This window comes from Sorex araneus, chromosome 4, assembly GCF_027595985.1.
Source record: "Sorex araneus isolate mSorAra2 chromosome 4, mSorAra2.pri, whole genome shotgun sequence".
NCBI classification, from domain to species: domain Eukaryota; kingdom Metazoa; phylum Chordata; class Mammalia; order Eulipotyphla; family Soricidae; genus Sorex; species Sorex araneus.
Genome location: NC_073305.1, coordinates 13,711,502 through 13,729,448, shown reverse-complemented (window position 1 = coordinate 13,729,448; position 17,947 = coordinate 13,711,502). Strand labels below are relative to the sequence as shown.

At 40.2% G+C, this 17,947-nt stretch overlaps 1 protein-coding gene across 4 annotated transcripts in view; it reads right to left on the bottom strand.

Moving 5' to 3' along the window:
* Window positions 1-17,947, bottom strand: part of CPNE4 (copine 4) — a 506,040-nt gene that overhangs the window by 138,975 nt on the left and 349,118 nt on the right. For all 4 annotated transcript variants that reach the window (XM_055134745.1, XM_055134747.1, XM_055134748.1 and 1 more), the window contains exons 4-5: window positions 12,707-12,778; window positions 8,007-8,081 (exon numbers count right to left, since the gene is read on the bottom strand). In XM_055134745.1, coding sequence (XP_054990720.1) covers window positions 8,007-8,081; window positions 12,707-12,778 — 147 coding nt within the window. The remainder of the gene's footprint in view (window positions 1-8,006; window positions 8,082-12,706; window positions 12,779-17,947) is intronic.

Below are 17,947 nucleotides of genomic sequence, written 5' to 3'. Positions count from 1 at the left end.
CTGAAGCCTGGACTCGTTTCAACACCCACCTCAAAAATCTGAACTATCCCAGTTTCCTCCTATCACTATTGGATGGTGGCCACGTTGTTTTGTTCCTAGTTGACCTGGGGTTCCTTCTCTGGAAGCTTTAGACTTACTCTGGCTTCTGATCTTCAAGGAAAGCTTTCCTAACAATTGGTGATTATACGGGAGGAACACCCTCCATTCTTTTTCTTTTTTCTTTTATTTGTAATTTTAAACTTTTCCTATTATTACTTTGATTTTTAAAATAAAATTGTAGAAAAATGTAAAAATGACTAAACTAGGGAGAAAACTAGCTCTGTTAATTACATTTTGGTGAGTCCTGCCCTGCCCTCTCCTGCCCCTTTCTCACTTTCTTGCTTTCCTGGGTTAAGGCATTTGCCTTGCATGTGGTCAAACTGTTTTGATCCCTGGTACCAATTAAAGTCCCCCAAGTGACTCCAGAAATGATCCCTGAGCACAAAGCCAGGAATAAGTCCTGAGCACCATTGGGTGTAAACCCCAATACTATATATGTGTATGTACGTATGTATATATGTATATACATATGTATGTATATACATACACATACTCTCTCTGCATTGAAAATATTATTTTATTAATTTTATTTCATTTTTTTAAAAGGGGTCATACAAAGTGATTGAGTGATGTTGAAGGTGGCTCCTGACTAGAGGTACTTAGAGCCACTCCTGGTGATGTTATGCCTGGTTATGTGAGTCTGATGGGCCCAGGAGGCCCATGCATTGTCCAGGATTTGAACTCAGGACCCTACATGATAGGTACATGCTCTACAACTTGAGTTATCTTCCCAGCACTTTATTTCACATCTTCAAAAAATACTATTTAGGGTTACAAAAAGATTTCTAGGAAGACATATTGCACACTGAGGAGAGAAAGATCAGATACAATCTCTGCTCTCAAGTAACTGTCGATCAAATGTGCAGCTTGCAGGTTTGGGGGCTACTGTCAAATGTTGCTTGCATTACATATAATTCTAGAATGAAATTACTTTCAACAAGTCTTTGTTTCTTTGTATATAAATGGAGGGAATAAGCATGATGCTTGCCTCACGGTTATCTGGTTAGAGGAGCTCAGGCATGTAGAATGTTGAGTTCAGTCTTGGCCTCATGGCAAACATTCAAAAAAGTGCCACATAATGATCATTAGCAATAGACAGAACTCAGAAGAACCCTTTGTAAAACACCGTACAAATATCTGGGGCAACTGCCATTAAGAAGGCATACTATGGGGCTGGAACAATAGCACAGTGGGTAGGGCGTTTGCCTTTCACGCGGCCGACCCGGGTTTGAATCCCAGCATCCCATATGGTCCCCAGAGCACCGCCAGGAGTAATTCCTGAGTGCATGAGCCAAGAGTAACCCCTGTGCATTGCTGTGTGTGACCAAAAGAAAAAAAGAAGGCATACTATTCCCGAAAAGAAAACTACCACTAACCTCTCAAAGATATTTGAAATATATGTTCAAAAATTTGTGTTAATTGAACCACATTCAAGTCTGGGCCATGGGGAGTGTCCACTGGCATCAACTTACTAAAAACAATAGCTCTGGTTGTGCCCATAGTAACTGCTTGGGCACACTGGAATTTTCACCTTTTTCTGCTTGGCTATCAGCATGAAGATAGTTCTTGGGATAGTTCAGTGCAATGAAGATGAATAATTGAGGTATTTTCATAAAATTATGCCTCACTTTCAAGCATATGCTTTCAATGTTAGAAAGCCTAGAAACTTACAAAAATGATTGGTGAACTTAAAAAGTTAATTTGGAGGGAATGCTCACCTGCTCTTTAGTCCAAAATGAAAGTTCAATAAAGGGCAATAAGCAATCAATGGAGGTTTGGAATTGATAAAAGAAAGGGCTGGAGAGATAATACAGCAGTCAGGGCATTTGCCTTGCAAGCAGCTGCCTCATGTTCAATCCCTGGCACTTCATATGGTCGCTCACGCACCACTAGGAGTGATCCCTGAGAACAGAGCCAGGTAAGTCCTGAGCACCACTGGGTGTGCTCCCCTCACCCCCCAAATGTAAGGAAGGAAAGAAGGTAGAAAAGAAGAGAGGGAGGGAGGGAAGGAAGGAAGGAAGGAAGGAAGGAAGGAAGGAAGGGAGGGAGGGAGGGAGGGAGGGAGGGAGGGAGGGAGGGAGGGAGGGAGGGAGGGAGGGAGGGAGGAAGGAAGGAAGGAAGGAAGGAAGGAAGGAAGGAAGGAAGGAAGGAAGGGAGGAAGGAAGGGAGGAAGGGAGGGAGGGAGGGAGGGAGGAAGGAAGGGAGGAAGGAAGGAAGGAAGGAAGGAAGGAAGGAAGGAAGGAAGGAAGGAAGGGAGGAAGGAAGGGAGGGAGGAAGGGAGGGAGGGAGGGAGGAAGGAAGGGGGGAGGGAGGGAGGGAGGAAGGAAGGAAGGAAGGAAGGAAGGAAGGAAGGAAGGAAGGGAGGAAGGAAGGGAGGAAGGAAGGGAGGGAGGGAGGAAGGAAGGGGGAGGGAGGGAGGAAGGAAGGAAGGAAGGAAGGAAGGAAGGAAGGAAGGGAGGAAGGAAGGAAGGAAGGAAGGAAGGAAGGAAGGAAGGAAGGAAGGAAGGAAGGAAGGAAGGAAGGAAGGAAGGAAGACATTTTCATGATAATGATCTTGAAAAGTGATCTAGGTACTGGAACTAAAAGAGTGGAACATTCAGGGTCATATACAAACTCGGCTTATTATCTTGGTGACATTGAACAAATTTAATTTTACTATGCTTCATCGGTAAATAGAATGATGTACTCCCCTTTGGGAATATGGTTATAAATTTTAGAAGTACTATAGGGTAGATACCTGACACTAGGTACGTTGTAGATGCTCATTCATTATAATTTTCTATCCTTAATGAAGACTAGATTGCATTTCCAAAGGAGCATATATGAATAGGATGACATTCCAGCAGAACAGTTAGGGAATTGATAATTGTTTTAGAGCAGGGATGGGCAACTTTGCTGTATGGAACAAATCTAGCCCACTGTCTGTTTTTGTGAATAAAGTTTTATTGGAACACTGCCACACTCATTCATTTATGTACTGTCTATGGCTTTTTTTCATGCTTCTGAGGCAGATCTGAGTAGTTGGGATAGAGACCATATGGCCTACAAAGCCTAAAACATTTACCATCTGGCCCTCTAGAGAGAAAGTTTACCGACCTCTGTTTTAGAGACAGATTTGTTTGCTTCTATGCCACCCCTTCAAACTAGCAGCATGAGTATACTTAAAAATGCAATTTATAATGCTTTCTATTACTATATAGAGACCACCAGCATGAAAATCAGCTCCAAAGACAACAAGAAAGGAGGGAAAAAGAATATCTCATTAGCTTGAATGTTCCAAAGTGATTACATTCATTCATGTCTATTGTTGGATTAATTGCCAGCAAGCTGCTGGAGTAAAACATATGCTTTCAAAGTTAGAAAGCCTGGCCCCCCTACAAAATGGATTGCGCAAATACTAGATTAACAGGTTATTCTCCACTTACTTAATCTATTTCTGTCTTTATTTATTGAAGGCTGCCTATTGGAGTTCAAGGATTCTGAGTTTTCATCTCAAGTACATTTCAAGAACTCTATTCTGCTCCACAGCATTGGAAAAACAAGATAACATCAACAATCTTTAGCAAAACAATGAGGGAAATTTCTCTGACACTGTGGTTTGAAAAAAATGTTAGGTGCTTCTGTGTATGTATACTCTTAAAACTTTTCTGTCACAGATGCCTGTATGTTTTAAAAAATTATGAGAACCCTAAAGAGCCTTGGTCAGCATTGATTATAGCTATTAATAGTTACCATTTTATAAACTAAAACTGAAAAAAATTCAAAATATTTTTTTCTGTGTCATTATTGATAAGAAAATAAGTCCATTGATAACTGATAAAGCATTCTAATACAAAACAGATTCTATTTTTCAAATTTAAAAATTAGCAAGAAGATTGGTATTATTTTAGAGCTCCAAACATCAATTTTACTGACAGGCTTTACAGAAGTCAGAAGGCTTTTCACATATGCTTCTGCATCCATTCCGTTACATTAGGCAGAGCAAGTCACTTCTAGAAAAATACTATATGTATGTGAGAGATTGAGAGTGAAGAAAATAAGGACTTATGTTATTCTAAAAATTGTTTGACCACGTGTATTTTTCTGAAAGGGTCTTAAAACCTTGGGAACTTAGGACAGCAGCAAACCCTCACCTCCCTTCTCCCTGGCTTCGTTTCTCTCTGAAATTGCTGTCCTGGACCATGTCTTCCCTATCTGGAGGCCAAGTCAATTTCATTCATTAGCCTCTGCCCTGAAGGAAGATTTAGGTATTAATTAGGCAAGCAAGCTGACTGAATCCCTTTCTCTCACTCTCTCACTGATAGGGGTGTGTGTGTGTGTGTGTGTGTGTGTGTGTGTGTGTGTGTGTGTGTGAGAGAGAGAGAGAGAGAGAGAGAGAGAGAGAGAGAGAGAGAGAGAGAGAGAGAGAGAAATACAGACAGACAGACAGATAGACAGACCTTGGATGAATAACTTCAAAACTCTGAAACTCTTGAAACTCATCTGTAAAAGAGAGCACTTGGGTTATACCTGGGGCTTTCTCCCTGAGGTATTAGGATCCCTGGGTAAGTGCCAGTGTTCCTCCCAGGAGATTGGGAATCCACACTTGTCATAATCATGGTCTGAGAATATCTGATAATATATCTCTAAACTCCAATTTTCAGGTGTATATAGATATCAGTTGCTCTCATGGTGTTCATTAACAATGTTTCAGTTAAGACCTTTTTTTTTTCTCATTGTGGCTTTTAGTTTTGATATATTTTCTCAATTACTAGATATGTTAAGTTCAGCTGCTAACACGGGAAGGGTTTTCTTGAGAAACTTCGGAACAATTGCAGCCAAAATATTAAATAATTGTACCATCTTTTTTGTTCTGTCACAAGATACTGTGGCATTGGTCTTTTACTAAAAATGATAACAACAATGTTCACAGTCCACGTGCTCTTCTACAATATGAATTTGTCATTTCCCCATCAAGATGAGGAACCTAACTGCCTTCTTCTTGATTCCGGATTGGACTATAATTTGTTTGTCATCAACCTAATGAAACAGAGGGGATGTTGCATGAGTCCTAAGGTTGGATTATAAAAGGCCTCCTGCCATCTACCTAGTTTTGTTTGGTGGTCTCCAGCCAGTCTGGTGGAAGTATGTCTATATCAGAACCACTGTGGGGGTGTGGACACCAGATGGCTGGCCAGGTTGAACCCAACTTTGTCATCATCTGAAGAGTTAGGCATCATCCAAAGGGATACAAGTTTGTCCTCTCTAAAATTAAGGACCTTTGAACATCTAGAGTCTACATGATAAGGAGCAGAACTGCCTAGCTAAGCCTGCCTGAATTTCTGACCCTCAAGATCATGACATAATACAGATAGCATTGAAGTCACTAGGTTTTGTGCCTGAGTGTTATGCAGCAAGAGAAAAGCTTTAGCCAGATGTCTGTGGTTGAATCATTAACTATGTGTCTGTGGTTTAGTGTTTAGTGTGTTTGCTGAGCCTTCATGTGCATGAGAGTTTGTATTAGATGATTTTGGGGTGTCACCTTGCTCATTTCTAAAAGTTTACTTTTTCTACCTACCTAAGACAATTCCATTTCCAGGCCAAACCGAATCTCTGTTTTGTCCTGAACACAGTCTACTTTGTGAACTATTAAGATTGGTCCATCATATGGAGGTATGATGAGTGACATAGGATGTACAGCAATGGGGCATGACGCTCAGCATTCACAGATACCTTGGAAGATCAGACAGGCAAGGGTGGGAGTGATCCTTTAGAACCATATTCTCACAGGGCCAAATGCTCAGTGAATAAAGGGGAACTGTTCAAATACCTTCGAGCCAATGGACCTGCTAACTAAACCCCAAGTCCCCTCACATAGTAACATAAGTCAGTAGGAGGACAAATTAGAGGTACTTAAGAGAATACTAAGTGGAAAGAAGCCATTATAAGCCATTAAGTGAGTAGCTTAAAATTGCTACACACTGACCCAGTGGCTGATAATGGCACCAGGGAAGATAATAAAGAGCAGTTTGGTGAATTATTCTGAAACTTGGGGTGATAATGGATAAGAAAGAGTATAATAGTCATAAGGAAGTGAGGGTTAAAAGCTCGCACCCAACTGATATCAGCATACATTGCAATTCCCAGCACCTTGCCCACAACACCGTCAAAAGGCAAAGGTTTGTGAATCAACTCAAGACATTTAAAAAAAATTTCAAATACAGTTTGTTCATAAGAATAAAGTCTTTCCTGAGTCCCCAGGCAGAATGAAATTGCCCTTTTTAGAACACTCTGATTATGGATCACTTATCACATCCTATCAGACCTAAAGTATCATCTGCTGCTTAACTGTGTATTTCATATGCTTAAAATGGTGAATTCTAGGTTGTGAGTCTAAGGGTGCTTTAAAGCCAGTCTTTTCTTCACAATCTCATGCATAACACACAACAAAGGTTTAGGAAATAAATGATGAACAGTTGAATAAGTGACTAAATAAGAAAGCAAATTAACAAATGTACAAATGGGTTGAGTATTTTTGTAGTAAAAAGTTAGGAAGACATGTTAGTAGACAAACCACTGTGTAAGTCTTTAGAAACTTGTTTGAGACATTACTTTTATCTTTTTCAGTTTTTCTTTTTGCTTTGGGGGTCACATATGGCAATATTCAGGGGTTAGTCCTGGCTCCACACTCAGGAATCATCCCTGATGGGGTTAGGGGACCATATGGGATGCCAGGATTGAACTCAAGTTAGCAGTGTGGAAGGTAAGCACCTACCTACTGTACTATCTCTCTGGCCCCCTCTTTCAGTTTAATAACAGTAAATATTGGAGAAAGTGGCTCTGCATCGTCATGTTCCCTATTCCTGTTTTATTCTCAGAAAATTGAGTCCCAAGGTCGATGAGGTTGGGGAGGTGGAGATCATAAAACTTTTGTTGTGTCTATAAGACAACACAGCTTATGATTGAATAAAAGTTGTGAGATAAAATACTGGTGAAAACAGACTGCCATGGAACTGGTTTCTCAGTCTTACCACCTCCTAGCAGAGAGTGGAACTCTGAGAAGATATTCAGAAAAATTTCCAAAGACATTTAAGAGATTCACTTGCTAGGCTCCCAAATCCAGTCTGCATTTGCATGAAACTGAGGCTCCCTATAGGCTGTTCCTCATTGAGAATGGAAGGGTTATTTAGTAGGCATAGGAGACAATGGAAAGAGCTTGATGGTTGATTTTGGCTTTAAAATTCCTTGTTGATTTTTCTGAATATTCCTTAGAGTGCATGGCCTTCCAGGGCACTGCCACTCAGCTCTCTCCCCACCCCACGACTAGGGTCAGACTTGCGTCATGGTCAATCAACTCTGGCAGATTTCCTTCGTGCACAGATATTTCTCTTAATAAAACCTCACATATTTAACCCTATCTTGGTGTGAACTTCTCAGAGGATCTGGAGTAACATATAGGGTGATGCTTACCAAGTTACTTTATCTTTAAATTGATTTCTTTCTCTGCAAAGCAGTTAATAATCCCCGTTACATGTAAAAAGAAATGTGTTGAAAAAAATAAGGCATGAAAACCTCTCAACCCTGTAATTCTTCAACAGAGGTGTCATTTTTCTTCCCTTTCATATCTTTTCCTTGAAAATATCTCTATTTGGTGTGGTTAAATAACTTTTACCTGTGCACTTCTAACCTGTGGCATTAGGGAACAAATAAAGTCTTAGTATCATAAAATTGGTTTTAATTACTGTCTCTCTCCTTTCTTATCAACTACTTCTCAATTGGGGTGAAGTCTTACTCTGTGGATCTCTCTGAAATCTTTGATCTATTTAATAATGGTGGTTGAAAGAGAAAGCATAGCTGCAGGGGGAAGTCTTATTAAACTGTGTTAGCTTTATTACTTCCTTCAACAAGACCAATGCCAAATACTTTACCTTGTCATCCAATTTCCGCGCATTGAATGCAAGTTCAACATAGTCATCATTGCCAGATAATTCTTCAGCAATCACCTAAAGAAAAAGAAAACACATCAGTTCAGTGTTGGTGGTAGTTGTTGGATGTCTTGACCTAGAAATTCTTAAAAAAAATTAGCTCATATTGAGTCCAAAAGTCAAGAATAACTGATGCATTTCTATAACATGGCAACAGTCATTTCTACCATTACCAGGTGTGCAGGGGGAATTCCCTAGAATAGACAACAGAGGAAATAAATTTACTAAATCATGTATGCAAAGCAAGAAAATATAATAAGTGGTATATAAGCTAGATATTTGGACATGTAATCAAAAAGAACTTCTTTAAAGCTTACACAGTACTGGGTGGCACAAAAATAATTATTGTGTAAACACACAAAAAAAGAAGGGGCGGCACCACACCAGGCGCAGGGCAGCAGTGCTCTATCTCTCCCGCCACCCGCGTTTGGTAGTCTCCAGCCACCTCCCCGACCCCAGGGAGGTTGATGGCAATGATGAGGCAGGCGAAGGAAGGAACGGGGCCAGGCTGGTTGGTCTCAGTTGCAGTTTATTCCATTCCCATCTCCATTCTCCTCTGATTCTCCTCCTGCTTCTTCCTCCCCCCATGCTACTTCATTCTCCTTCTCGCCCTGGATCTGGATCTCGATCTGGCTTCTCTAGATCTGGCACTGGAACTGGCCCCCACCCCCCTCTTTCAGCCTAGTTAAATCCCCAAGCATGAGGGGTTGGGGCTTACACATAGGTGTGGTCACAATCAATAAGGGTAAATTTCTTTCCCTCAGGGGATGCTTCTTCTAGGACAGATACTCTTTCAGCAGGAAGACCCACCCAAGAGTGGAATCCCATGGGTGTGTTTCTCCTCTCCTTGTCCAACTAACATATACGCATTCATAATATTAATCATTTTGTATGGACATAGCAAGAGATGCATTAAGCTTATAGAATTGCTTTCCTGGGGTCACCTCGATATCAGACTACACTGCTCAGGCCAGATTAGTCTTTCCTATCCCTAGCAGGGCCCTAGTCTGTCCTTACTTTTGGATCATGATATGACATGTCCATGACCAAGCTCTTAACTTATAGTTAAGCATTAGGCACTTTGGCCAGGCCCATCTCAATGCCAGGGTAGCATATAACTCACCGCTTGCCCTGGGTCCGTCCCATCCCTTATCGGGACCCTGCCTTTGGGGTGCTAGGAACTAAGGGCAACTGAGGCTTAAGTCGAGAAAGCAGATGCCCAGGAGTGAATAATATTTGAAGCCAATTAAATCCCATGTTACAAAAGCATATTAACAACTGTATTTCTTTGTCCATATAAAAAGGACATTGCTTTAAAGTAAACTATTCAAAAGACACGAGGAGAGGAGAAAGGCAATATTAACTTACAATACAAGTTCAGTGTCCTAGAAGGTCTGACCTTACAAATTAACAGAGTCTGATTAGAGGAAAAGCTGATTAACTGGTTGGGGAAGAGAGTATAGAGAAGTGGTTACAGATAGACAAAGGAATGGGAGTGACTCGGGAGCATTTTGATGGGTGTGACCTGATAAACCTAAGCTCCCTGTAGCAAGGAGAACAGGACATAACAATGTTGTCTTAAAATGTTTAGAGATTATTACCAAATATGCATAAACTCTTTGTGGCAAGGGAGAAAGGACAAACCAATGATATCCTACATATTATAAACATTTTTCCTGTGTGAAGTTATAAAAGAAGGAAAAGCAGTAATATATCACCACTGTTTTGAGTCAGATCAACAAGTTAACAAGGAGATGTGGAATTCATGACTCTCTGTGTTCTTTCCAGGTCAATATTTATATCAAAAAATGGTCATCCAAGAAATGTCTAATTCTCATTCTTCAAAAATAATTTGTGCTTGGAGCTTTCGGAGACGAAGAAAGAGAGAGGGGAAAGGATAAGGAAAAGGAAGAAGGACGAGTGGAAAGAGAATGGCGGGGGCGGAGAGAGAGAAATGGGAACAGAACATGCTCCTGACCAATTTTAGTATAAGTGAAGAAACAATATTATTTAAGAAGCCCTTATATTCGGTCACTTTCCATTATTTAATTGTTAAGACTTCTCAAAATCTCAAAGCAGAAATTGGTGGAAAAAGTGGTAGAAAAATAACCACATAAATCTAGGTGCCGAACTTGTAGAGGTGAAATTAGTTATAAATAATGGTAGGATTTTGCCCTGTATTCAGAGATCAGAGCATGTGGACAACCTTATTACACTAGTTATGTCAGTATACTAAGCTCTTATTTGACTTTGATCTCCACTATCTTTGAGATCAGCTTCATCACCAGGCATTAAATCCAACTTTCTACTTATATAGATCAGTTACCTCTGGACATATCAGTTGTTTTACACCTAATATTAACACTTGTTTGTCTAAGAAGGAAAAGATCCCCCAAGAGTATGAGCAACTGAGGAATGAGAACACAAGTCTAGATACACATAAAGAAATCAAGTACCATGGAATACATAAACAAGGAGACATTCTCTTTGCAGTTTTCATTCACTTCTCTTTTGTCCCTTAGTCACTTTAATATCTCTTACACTTCACTTGAGGAGTTACCTATGTCACGAATACAGGTAATTTTGGAAAGCTCATGAAATCTATGATCTCAAAACCTAGAGTATTTTTCTAACATTTTCAAGTATTTTCTAGAAATGACTGAAGCCAAATATTTTGACCCCGAGATAAAAAGAGTGGCACTGTAGCACTGTCATCCTGTTATTCACTGATTTGCTCAAGCGGGCACCAGTAATGTCTCCATTGTGAGAATTATTGTTACTGTTTTTGGCATATTGAATACGTCATGGATAGCTTGCCAGGCTCTGCTGTGCCTAGCAGGATACTCTCAGTAGCTTGCCAGTTCTCCGAGAGGGATGGAGGAATCGAACCCAGGTCAGCCTCGTGCAAGGCAAATGCCCTACCCACTGTGCTATAGCTTCAGTCCTATAAAAAGAGTAAATATGTAAAATTAAGAGTGAGATCAAATATTTCTGAAATGTGCAGAGGAAGAAATATTAAAGATCTCTTAGAGAAAAGAGGTTAAGATGAAGTTTTATATCCCTGGGAAAGGGGGATCTTCTGGGTTCAAACCCACATCTTCTCGGGATTGATGGTTTGGTGGAGTGGTCCCTGGGTCTATTTCTTTCAGAGACTAAATGGTATTTATAAATACTATTTGAATCATTTCTTATGATTGAATATGACAACCAAAAAAGGTTTGACAAGAGTGGTCATTTAAAATATTCAAGTATCAAACTCAGGTAAGTTCTTGGGAAAATAGCCATGACATTCACCACTGGCTCTATTTTTAAATTAGAATTTTTGAAAAATTAATCACTTTCAAGTTAAAAGTAAATGTTCAAAGAAATGCAGAAGTTTTGCTCTTAGCAATTTGCTCTTTAGCTCTCTAGCAGTTGATATTCTCCTATTTTTTTTTACATTGTATGTGCATGTGTGTGTGCGTGTGCGTGTGTGTATATGTGTGCATGTTGTGATGATGGTTTGAGGGCAGTGAGGTAGGTAGCATATAGAGAATGGGAGATCCAAACAGCTAAAAGTTGAATCACTTTTCCTACATTTCTCAATGTTTCTGATACAGATAGCTAAGTTTCAAATAACGTTCTACTAAAACTGTTTAGATTTTACTTAGAAACACCTCTACCATGTTCTAAAGAATATTTTTGCAATGACAGAAATGTTTTACCTATGGTACAGGCCAAAATAGTAGCATCTGGGCCGATATAAGTATTGAACACTTGATATGTAAATAGGATGACTAAGGATGAATACTTGTTTTACTAAATTTTAAATAATTTTATTTATGCTTAAGGCTGAAGTGATAGCACATCGGGTAGGGTATTTGCCTTGCACTCGGCCAACCCAGGTTTGCCCCTCTCAGAGAGCCTGGCAAGCCACTAAGAGTATCTCACCCGCACAGCAGAGCCTGGCAACTACTCGTGATGTAATTGATATGCCAAAAACAGTAACAACAAGTCTCACAATGGAGACATTACTAGTGCCTGCTCATTATTTAAGCTTACTCATGCTTAAATAATGTGTAGCTAAAAGCTGTCAAATTGGCAGCATAGCCTCAAACTATTATTTAAAAAAGACATGATTAATGCCAGGCCAGGTGTTTGATTTTGGTTTTTGTGCCACATCCAGTGGTGCTCATAGGATACTCTGAGCTCAGTGCTTAAAAGTCTCTCCCTGTGGTACATGGAGGTCATATACCACAAAGCATGTACCCATCCCTTTGCGCTATCTCTCATGTCTGGACCAAATGTTTTTAGAACAAGTTTTAAATGATCAGAACCATGAAAGCTAGGAGCTGGTGGCTTTGCTACTTTGAAAACAGATAATTCCATAATCTTCTGAATGCTGGACAACTCCATCTCCATCTTCTCCTCACCCAGCACAGAAGTAATTTATAAATGATCCACTTTCAAACTAAGGTGGAAAGGTCAAAATTGTATTTGCAGGAAGGAGAAAGAAAGGGAAAATAAGGGATCAAATTGGATAGTTTAGAGATTGTGGCTTTAACTCCCAATAGCCAGAGCCTAGCTCCCAAATGTACAGTGTGGACCACCCAGCTCTATACACGCACTAATCTAGGGCACATGGTTGCTTGGGGAAAACTTACCGTGATGGAGGATTTCCCTGCTGTGTTCCCATGTTTCAACAAGGACTTGGACAGTTTTCTCTGGGAAACAATCTGCACAAAAGAAAATAAAAGGTAGGGAAAAGAGTCATGTAATAAGTCTACAAAAGTCTTTATTCTTAGTTCTATGTGAAAGTATGACAAAATTGATGGCCATTTATTGTCCATGTATCTCTCCTAAACTAGATCTTTTCCTTGTTATTTTTCTCTTATGGCTTGTGATATAAGAAAGAATGTATTAGAATTTTCACATAATTCAGTCAACTTGGATGAAGTTTAATTGTTGCTGGAGCATTTGTATCAGAATTAGATAAAAAAGAAACCATACTGTATATGTACATTAAGGTAAAGCAAAAGAAGTTTTAGAATGATCTCAATTAAAAGTTGGAGAAGAGATGTAGGAAGGAAAAAGAATCAAGGTCTAAATATATCTTTTCTGTATCTATATGCTATAGAGTTCTATTTTTAATTTATTCATTAGGAAACTATAATGTAAGTCATCAGGAAACTGATGCTCGGGCAAGCCAATAGGAGTAATTGAGGTCCTCTGCATGATTCAGTGTCAACGCACAATGTGCAAAAACAACTCAAATCACAATCATCTTGGGAGCTATTCTTAGCAGAACCTTCTCCACCTCCCTCTTTCTTCTGAATGCTAAGTTTGGCAAGGAGTTGAGGCCCTGATGCGTATGTGACCCAGGATTCCCCATGGCTTAAAAGAATCTAGAGAAATCTGTGCCTGGTCTCAGAAGAAGAGAGTCCTCTGTGCTGGGCAGCTCCTAGCTCAGATGACCCCCAGCAGTGATCTGTTTCTCCAGGTAACCAAGCCATTGTATAATCCCCAACCCCGTGCAGGTGGAACAGAGCTCTCTTTCTGGTGAACAGAACTTCCATGAAAGTTGTGGGACTTCATTTCAGAGACTGGGTTACAAAATGACTCTGGATTCCTTCTTGCTCATCATTTCTCATTTTCTTTCTCTTAGATCCCCTATTCTGGGGAAAGTAAGTGTCCATGCTGTGAGTATCTCTAAGAGCCCAAGTAACAGAGTACTGATATCTCCATTCATCAGTCACTGAGAACAGGAGGCCTGCCAGGAACCATGTCTGTGAGCATGGTGGCATGTCCACTCCAAGATGGGCTTTGAGAAAACTGCATCTGAACTTGTGTGGGGTCCTGATGCCAAGAACCAAGCTACATAGCCTCCAGTTCCTCATGCACAGAAACCATAAGATGATCCATGCTTCCTTTGGGAGGAGGTTGTGGGATAATCAATTTTTAAGGGGTATTCATTAACAACATACATATTACTGAAAGAAAGGGAAGGAGATCACTTGAAAAGTAGGGAGACAAAACCACTCTCTGAAATCCTCATATATCTTTCTCTCCGCCTTAGATCAAAGAAAATACCAAGTGTATTTCTGTAAATGAGAAACATTCAGACAATATCCTCAAGCCAAGCGGACATAAGGATCCTGATATTCAGTTGACTGTCATAGGAAGTGAAAACAGTAGTTCGAAATAAAAAAAATACCTGTGGCCAGAGAGACAATATAGTGCAGCAGGTAAGGTACTTGACATGCATGTAGCTAATATTGATTCAATTCTCAGCTCTACATATGTACCCCCGAGCAATGCCAAAAATGACCCCTGAGCTCAGAGCCAGGAGTAAGCCCTGAGTCCTGCAAAGTAAAGGTCAAAAACAATCACTTGGTGGTGGGGGCGGCGGCGGCCGCAATGCTGCTGCTGCTGGTAGTGAAAGCAAAAGGAACTTGCATTCAAGGAGTAGTCTGCGTAAGGTATTCAATTCACTCCAGGAAAACGTAAGACAGAATTGGTGCTCTAATCTAAGAACAGACTGGTATGCAAACTCGGATGTAATACCTGAAATCACAGGGCTTACTTTCTGGAGCAGCAGACAGCCATGAAGTCAAGAGTAAACTGAACAAAAATAACTCAAGGCTAAAAAAAGACATTGGTTATTGAAGTGAATAATGAAAACAGACACTTGACACTATGTGGATCACAGGCAAAATTCACTTTTTTTTTTTTTTTTGCTTTTTGGGTCACACCCAGCAATGCACAGGGATTACTTCTGGCTCTATACTCAGGAATTACCCCTGGTGGTGCTCAGGGAACCATATGGAATGCTGGGAATTGAACCTGGGTCGACCGCGTGAAAGCAAACACCCTACCCGCTGTACTATCTCTCCAGTCCCCAATACAGGCAAAATTTTAAAAAAATGATTAAATCTATGATATAATGTTGAAAAAATAAAAGTAAAACTCTATCACTGTCATCCCATTGCTCATCAATTTGCTTGAGTGGGCACCAGTAATGTCTCCATTGTGAGATTTATTACTGGTTTTGGCATATTGAATTCACCACGGGTAGCTTGCCAGGCTCTGCTGTGCGGGTGAGATACTCTTGGTAGTTTGCCAGGCTCTCCGAGAGGGACAGAGGAATCGAACCATGGTTGGTCGCGTGCAAGGTAAACACCCTATCTGCTGTGCTATTGCTCCAGCTGAAAGTAAAACAAGAAATTAAAAACAAAGAATCTCTTAAAATCATGTAGACAAGAGGTGATGTTGATTATAGGGATGGAGAGAAGAGCTGGATTTAAGAGATGGGTAGAAAAGAATCAGAATTTGAAAACATTAAATACGGCAAGAAAGGAAGCATCACAAATGCATCACTAGATCTGATATTTGTGCCATTAAGTGAGATAAGGAATATGAAGGGTAGAGGACAGTACGTTTAGATCAGAGAACATGAGTTCAGGTTGGAGTCAAGAAATAGACTGTAGTAGACTGGAAAGAAAGAGGAAGAGACAGCAAGTAGCATACACCTAAAGACGATTCCTTAAGTAAGTTAGGCTATAAAGTGAGAAGCAGAGATAGAACAGGAAATTGAGTAAGGCTTGTGTTTGGATGATTACCTTATATACTATGGCTTATTAGAGAGCCCTGTGGATTATGTTCTATTGGATAACATTGGGTTGTCCTTGCTCCTCCTGCAGGGAGCTTAGGTTTATTAAGTTACTCCCACAACAGTGCTCTGGAGGCACACCCAACTCCATCAAGCACTAATTATCCAATATTGCTTTTCTCTTTCCTTTGTCATTTGTATGGTCTAGCTATGTCATTTTTGTATAAATAAAGAGAGACAGTTGATGCTATGCTTTTGTAACATAGGAGTTAATTGACTCCAAATAATATTTACTCTGGGGCATCCATCATATTTACCTGACTTACACCTCAATTGCCCTTACTTCCTAATACCCTCAAAAAGGAGGGTCCGACAAAGGGATTGGATGGACCCAGGGCAAGTGGTGAGCTACCCTGGCATTGGAAAGGGACAAGCTAAGTGCCATAAGAAGTATAATAAGTGAAGAGCATGGTCATGGAACAAACTCTGTTATGACCCCAAAAAAGTAACTGGATAAGCACCTTGCTGGGGTTAGCAAAGACTAACACGGCCTGAGGACTATAGTCTGGGATATATAGTGAGATGTCCCCAGGAAGAGCCAACCTTTAAGCTTAATATTTCTCTTACAGTGTTCATACAAAACGACTAGAAATATTATAAGAAGTAAATTTACTATGATTGGATAAATGGATTACTAGCTGAGAAAAGGGGAAAGCAATACACCCTAGATGGAATCCCATCCTTGACAGATCTCCTAGTAATCTAGAGTGCTGAACCCTCAGATTAGATTTTGTCCTTGAGTTAATCTCCTAGAACTTCCCCTGAATGAGTGGCTTTACCTCTACTTGTTGTTATGACAATGTTCAACCCCACCTATGTGTGCCTCCACCCCTCACGATTTCTATATAATGATGCTCTAAGGGGAAACTGGGGACTATGAGAAAGAGAAGGACTAGACAAGAACCAGAATGGAGTGAGGACTCTGAGGACTGGATGATAACTAGAAGGGGGGGACTGTGAGGACGAGGATGAGGGAATTATGATGACAGGGACGGCGACCAAAACTACGACTTCAATTGTGCTGTAAAGGAGAGATCAGACTGTGCTAGGGAGGAGAGAGAAATAAACTGTCTACCAACAGGACAGTTCCCCTATTTCTTTATTCCCTCATTATTGTCTGCTCATTGCCGTTGACTGCCCTAGGGAGGTGGCTCGTGCCCACGATTTTTTTTTGAAACTCACAATGGACTCTTAAACAAGCAAATTTATATTTCACCTCCAAATCTCTATCTTGTCCTAAAGAATAAATAATATTTAAGGTTTCAATATTTTTAGTATAATAATGTTCCATAAATAATTCCATTGACCTCACCATTTGTGAAAGGAATACCCAGCTAGAGCAGTGATCTAGAGACACAGGCTGGCTTATTGCTAATTCCACTTTTTAGGTATGCTTTGCAGTATTTGAAACAGTCACATTAGGCTCAAAAAAGCCTTAGGTCTTATCAGAGAACAAGAACATTGGGGTGACAAGGACTCACCCAGCCGACATTTGAGGTCAACAAATAGCCAGCTACGACTGGCATCAAGCCAAAGGGGATGCACTTGTCAGAAGTCCTCTAATTTGATTCTTTTCACTCTATAGTGGGGTCACAGCTGCAATCATTAGCATTGACTGAAAGGGTGATATATAGGGAGTGGAAACAGATGTTGAAACACCCTTTCTAGCAAAGTCAGACCAAGGGATACTACTACTAATTAAGTTCCCAGTCTGCATTTGCACATTGATGGCCTTGGGAGTGCTGCTTCCCCTCTGAAGTGGACATTAGTCTTACAACAAGGAATCTCACGTTTCAAGAAAGCCCACTTTTAATTTAGATGAATGGGAATACAGCCAGAGGAAAAAATCATTTGGCCAATAGTTCAACAAGTGACACTCAATAGAACATTTTTTTCAATGTTTTTCAGACTGTCATTTTGAGAGCGCAAGTGTTATTTTTCATGTACTTACTGAAAGTACATTTAGGTGATTTTTCAAAATTGTTCTCAGTTCTGTGACGGCACCAACAACCCACCAAGCATATTCTCTAGGTGAAGAGCCTTTCTGAGGCTACAGTGGTGAACAGATTAGAACTATCTCTACAATACTTAACAATCACGTTGCAATTTAGCTGGGAGTGATTATCTCCAAGGCATGGCGGAGATTCTTTCCTTAAAATGTAAGCGAGCATATGTTGTATGAGAAAGTCTTCTAACAATGGATTAGAAAAAGTTGATAATCTCCACTAGGGAAAGC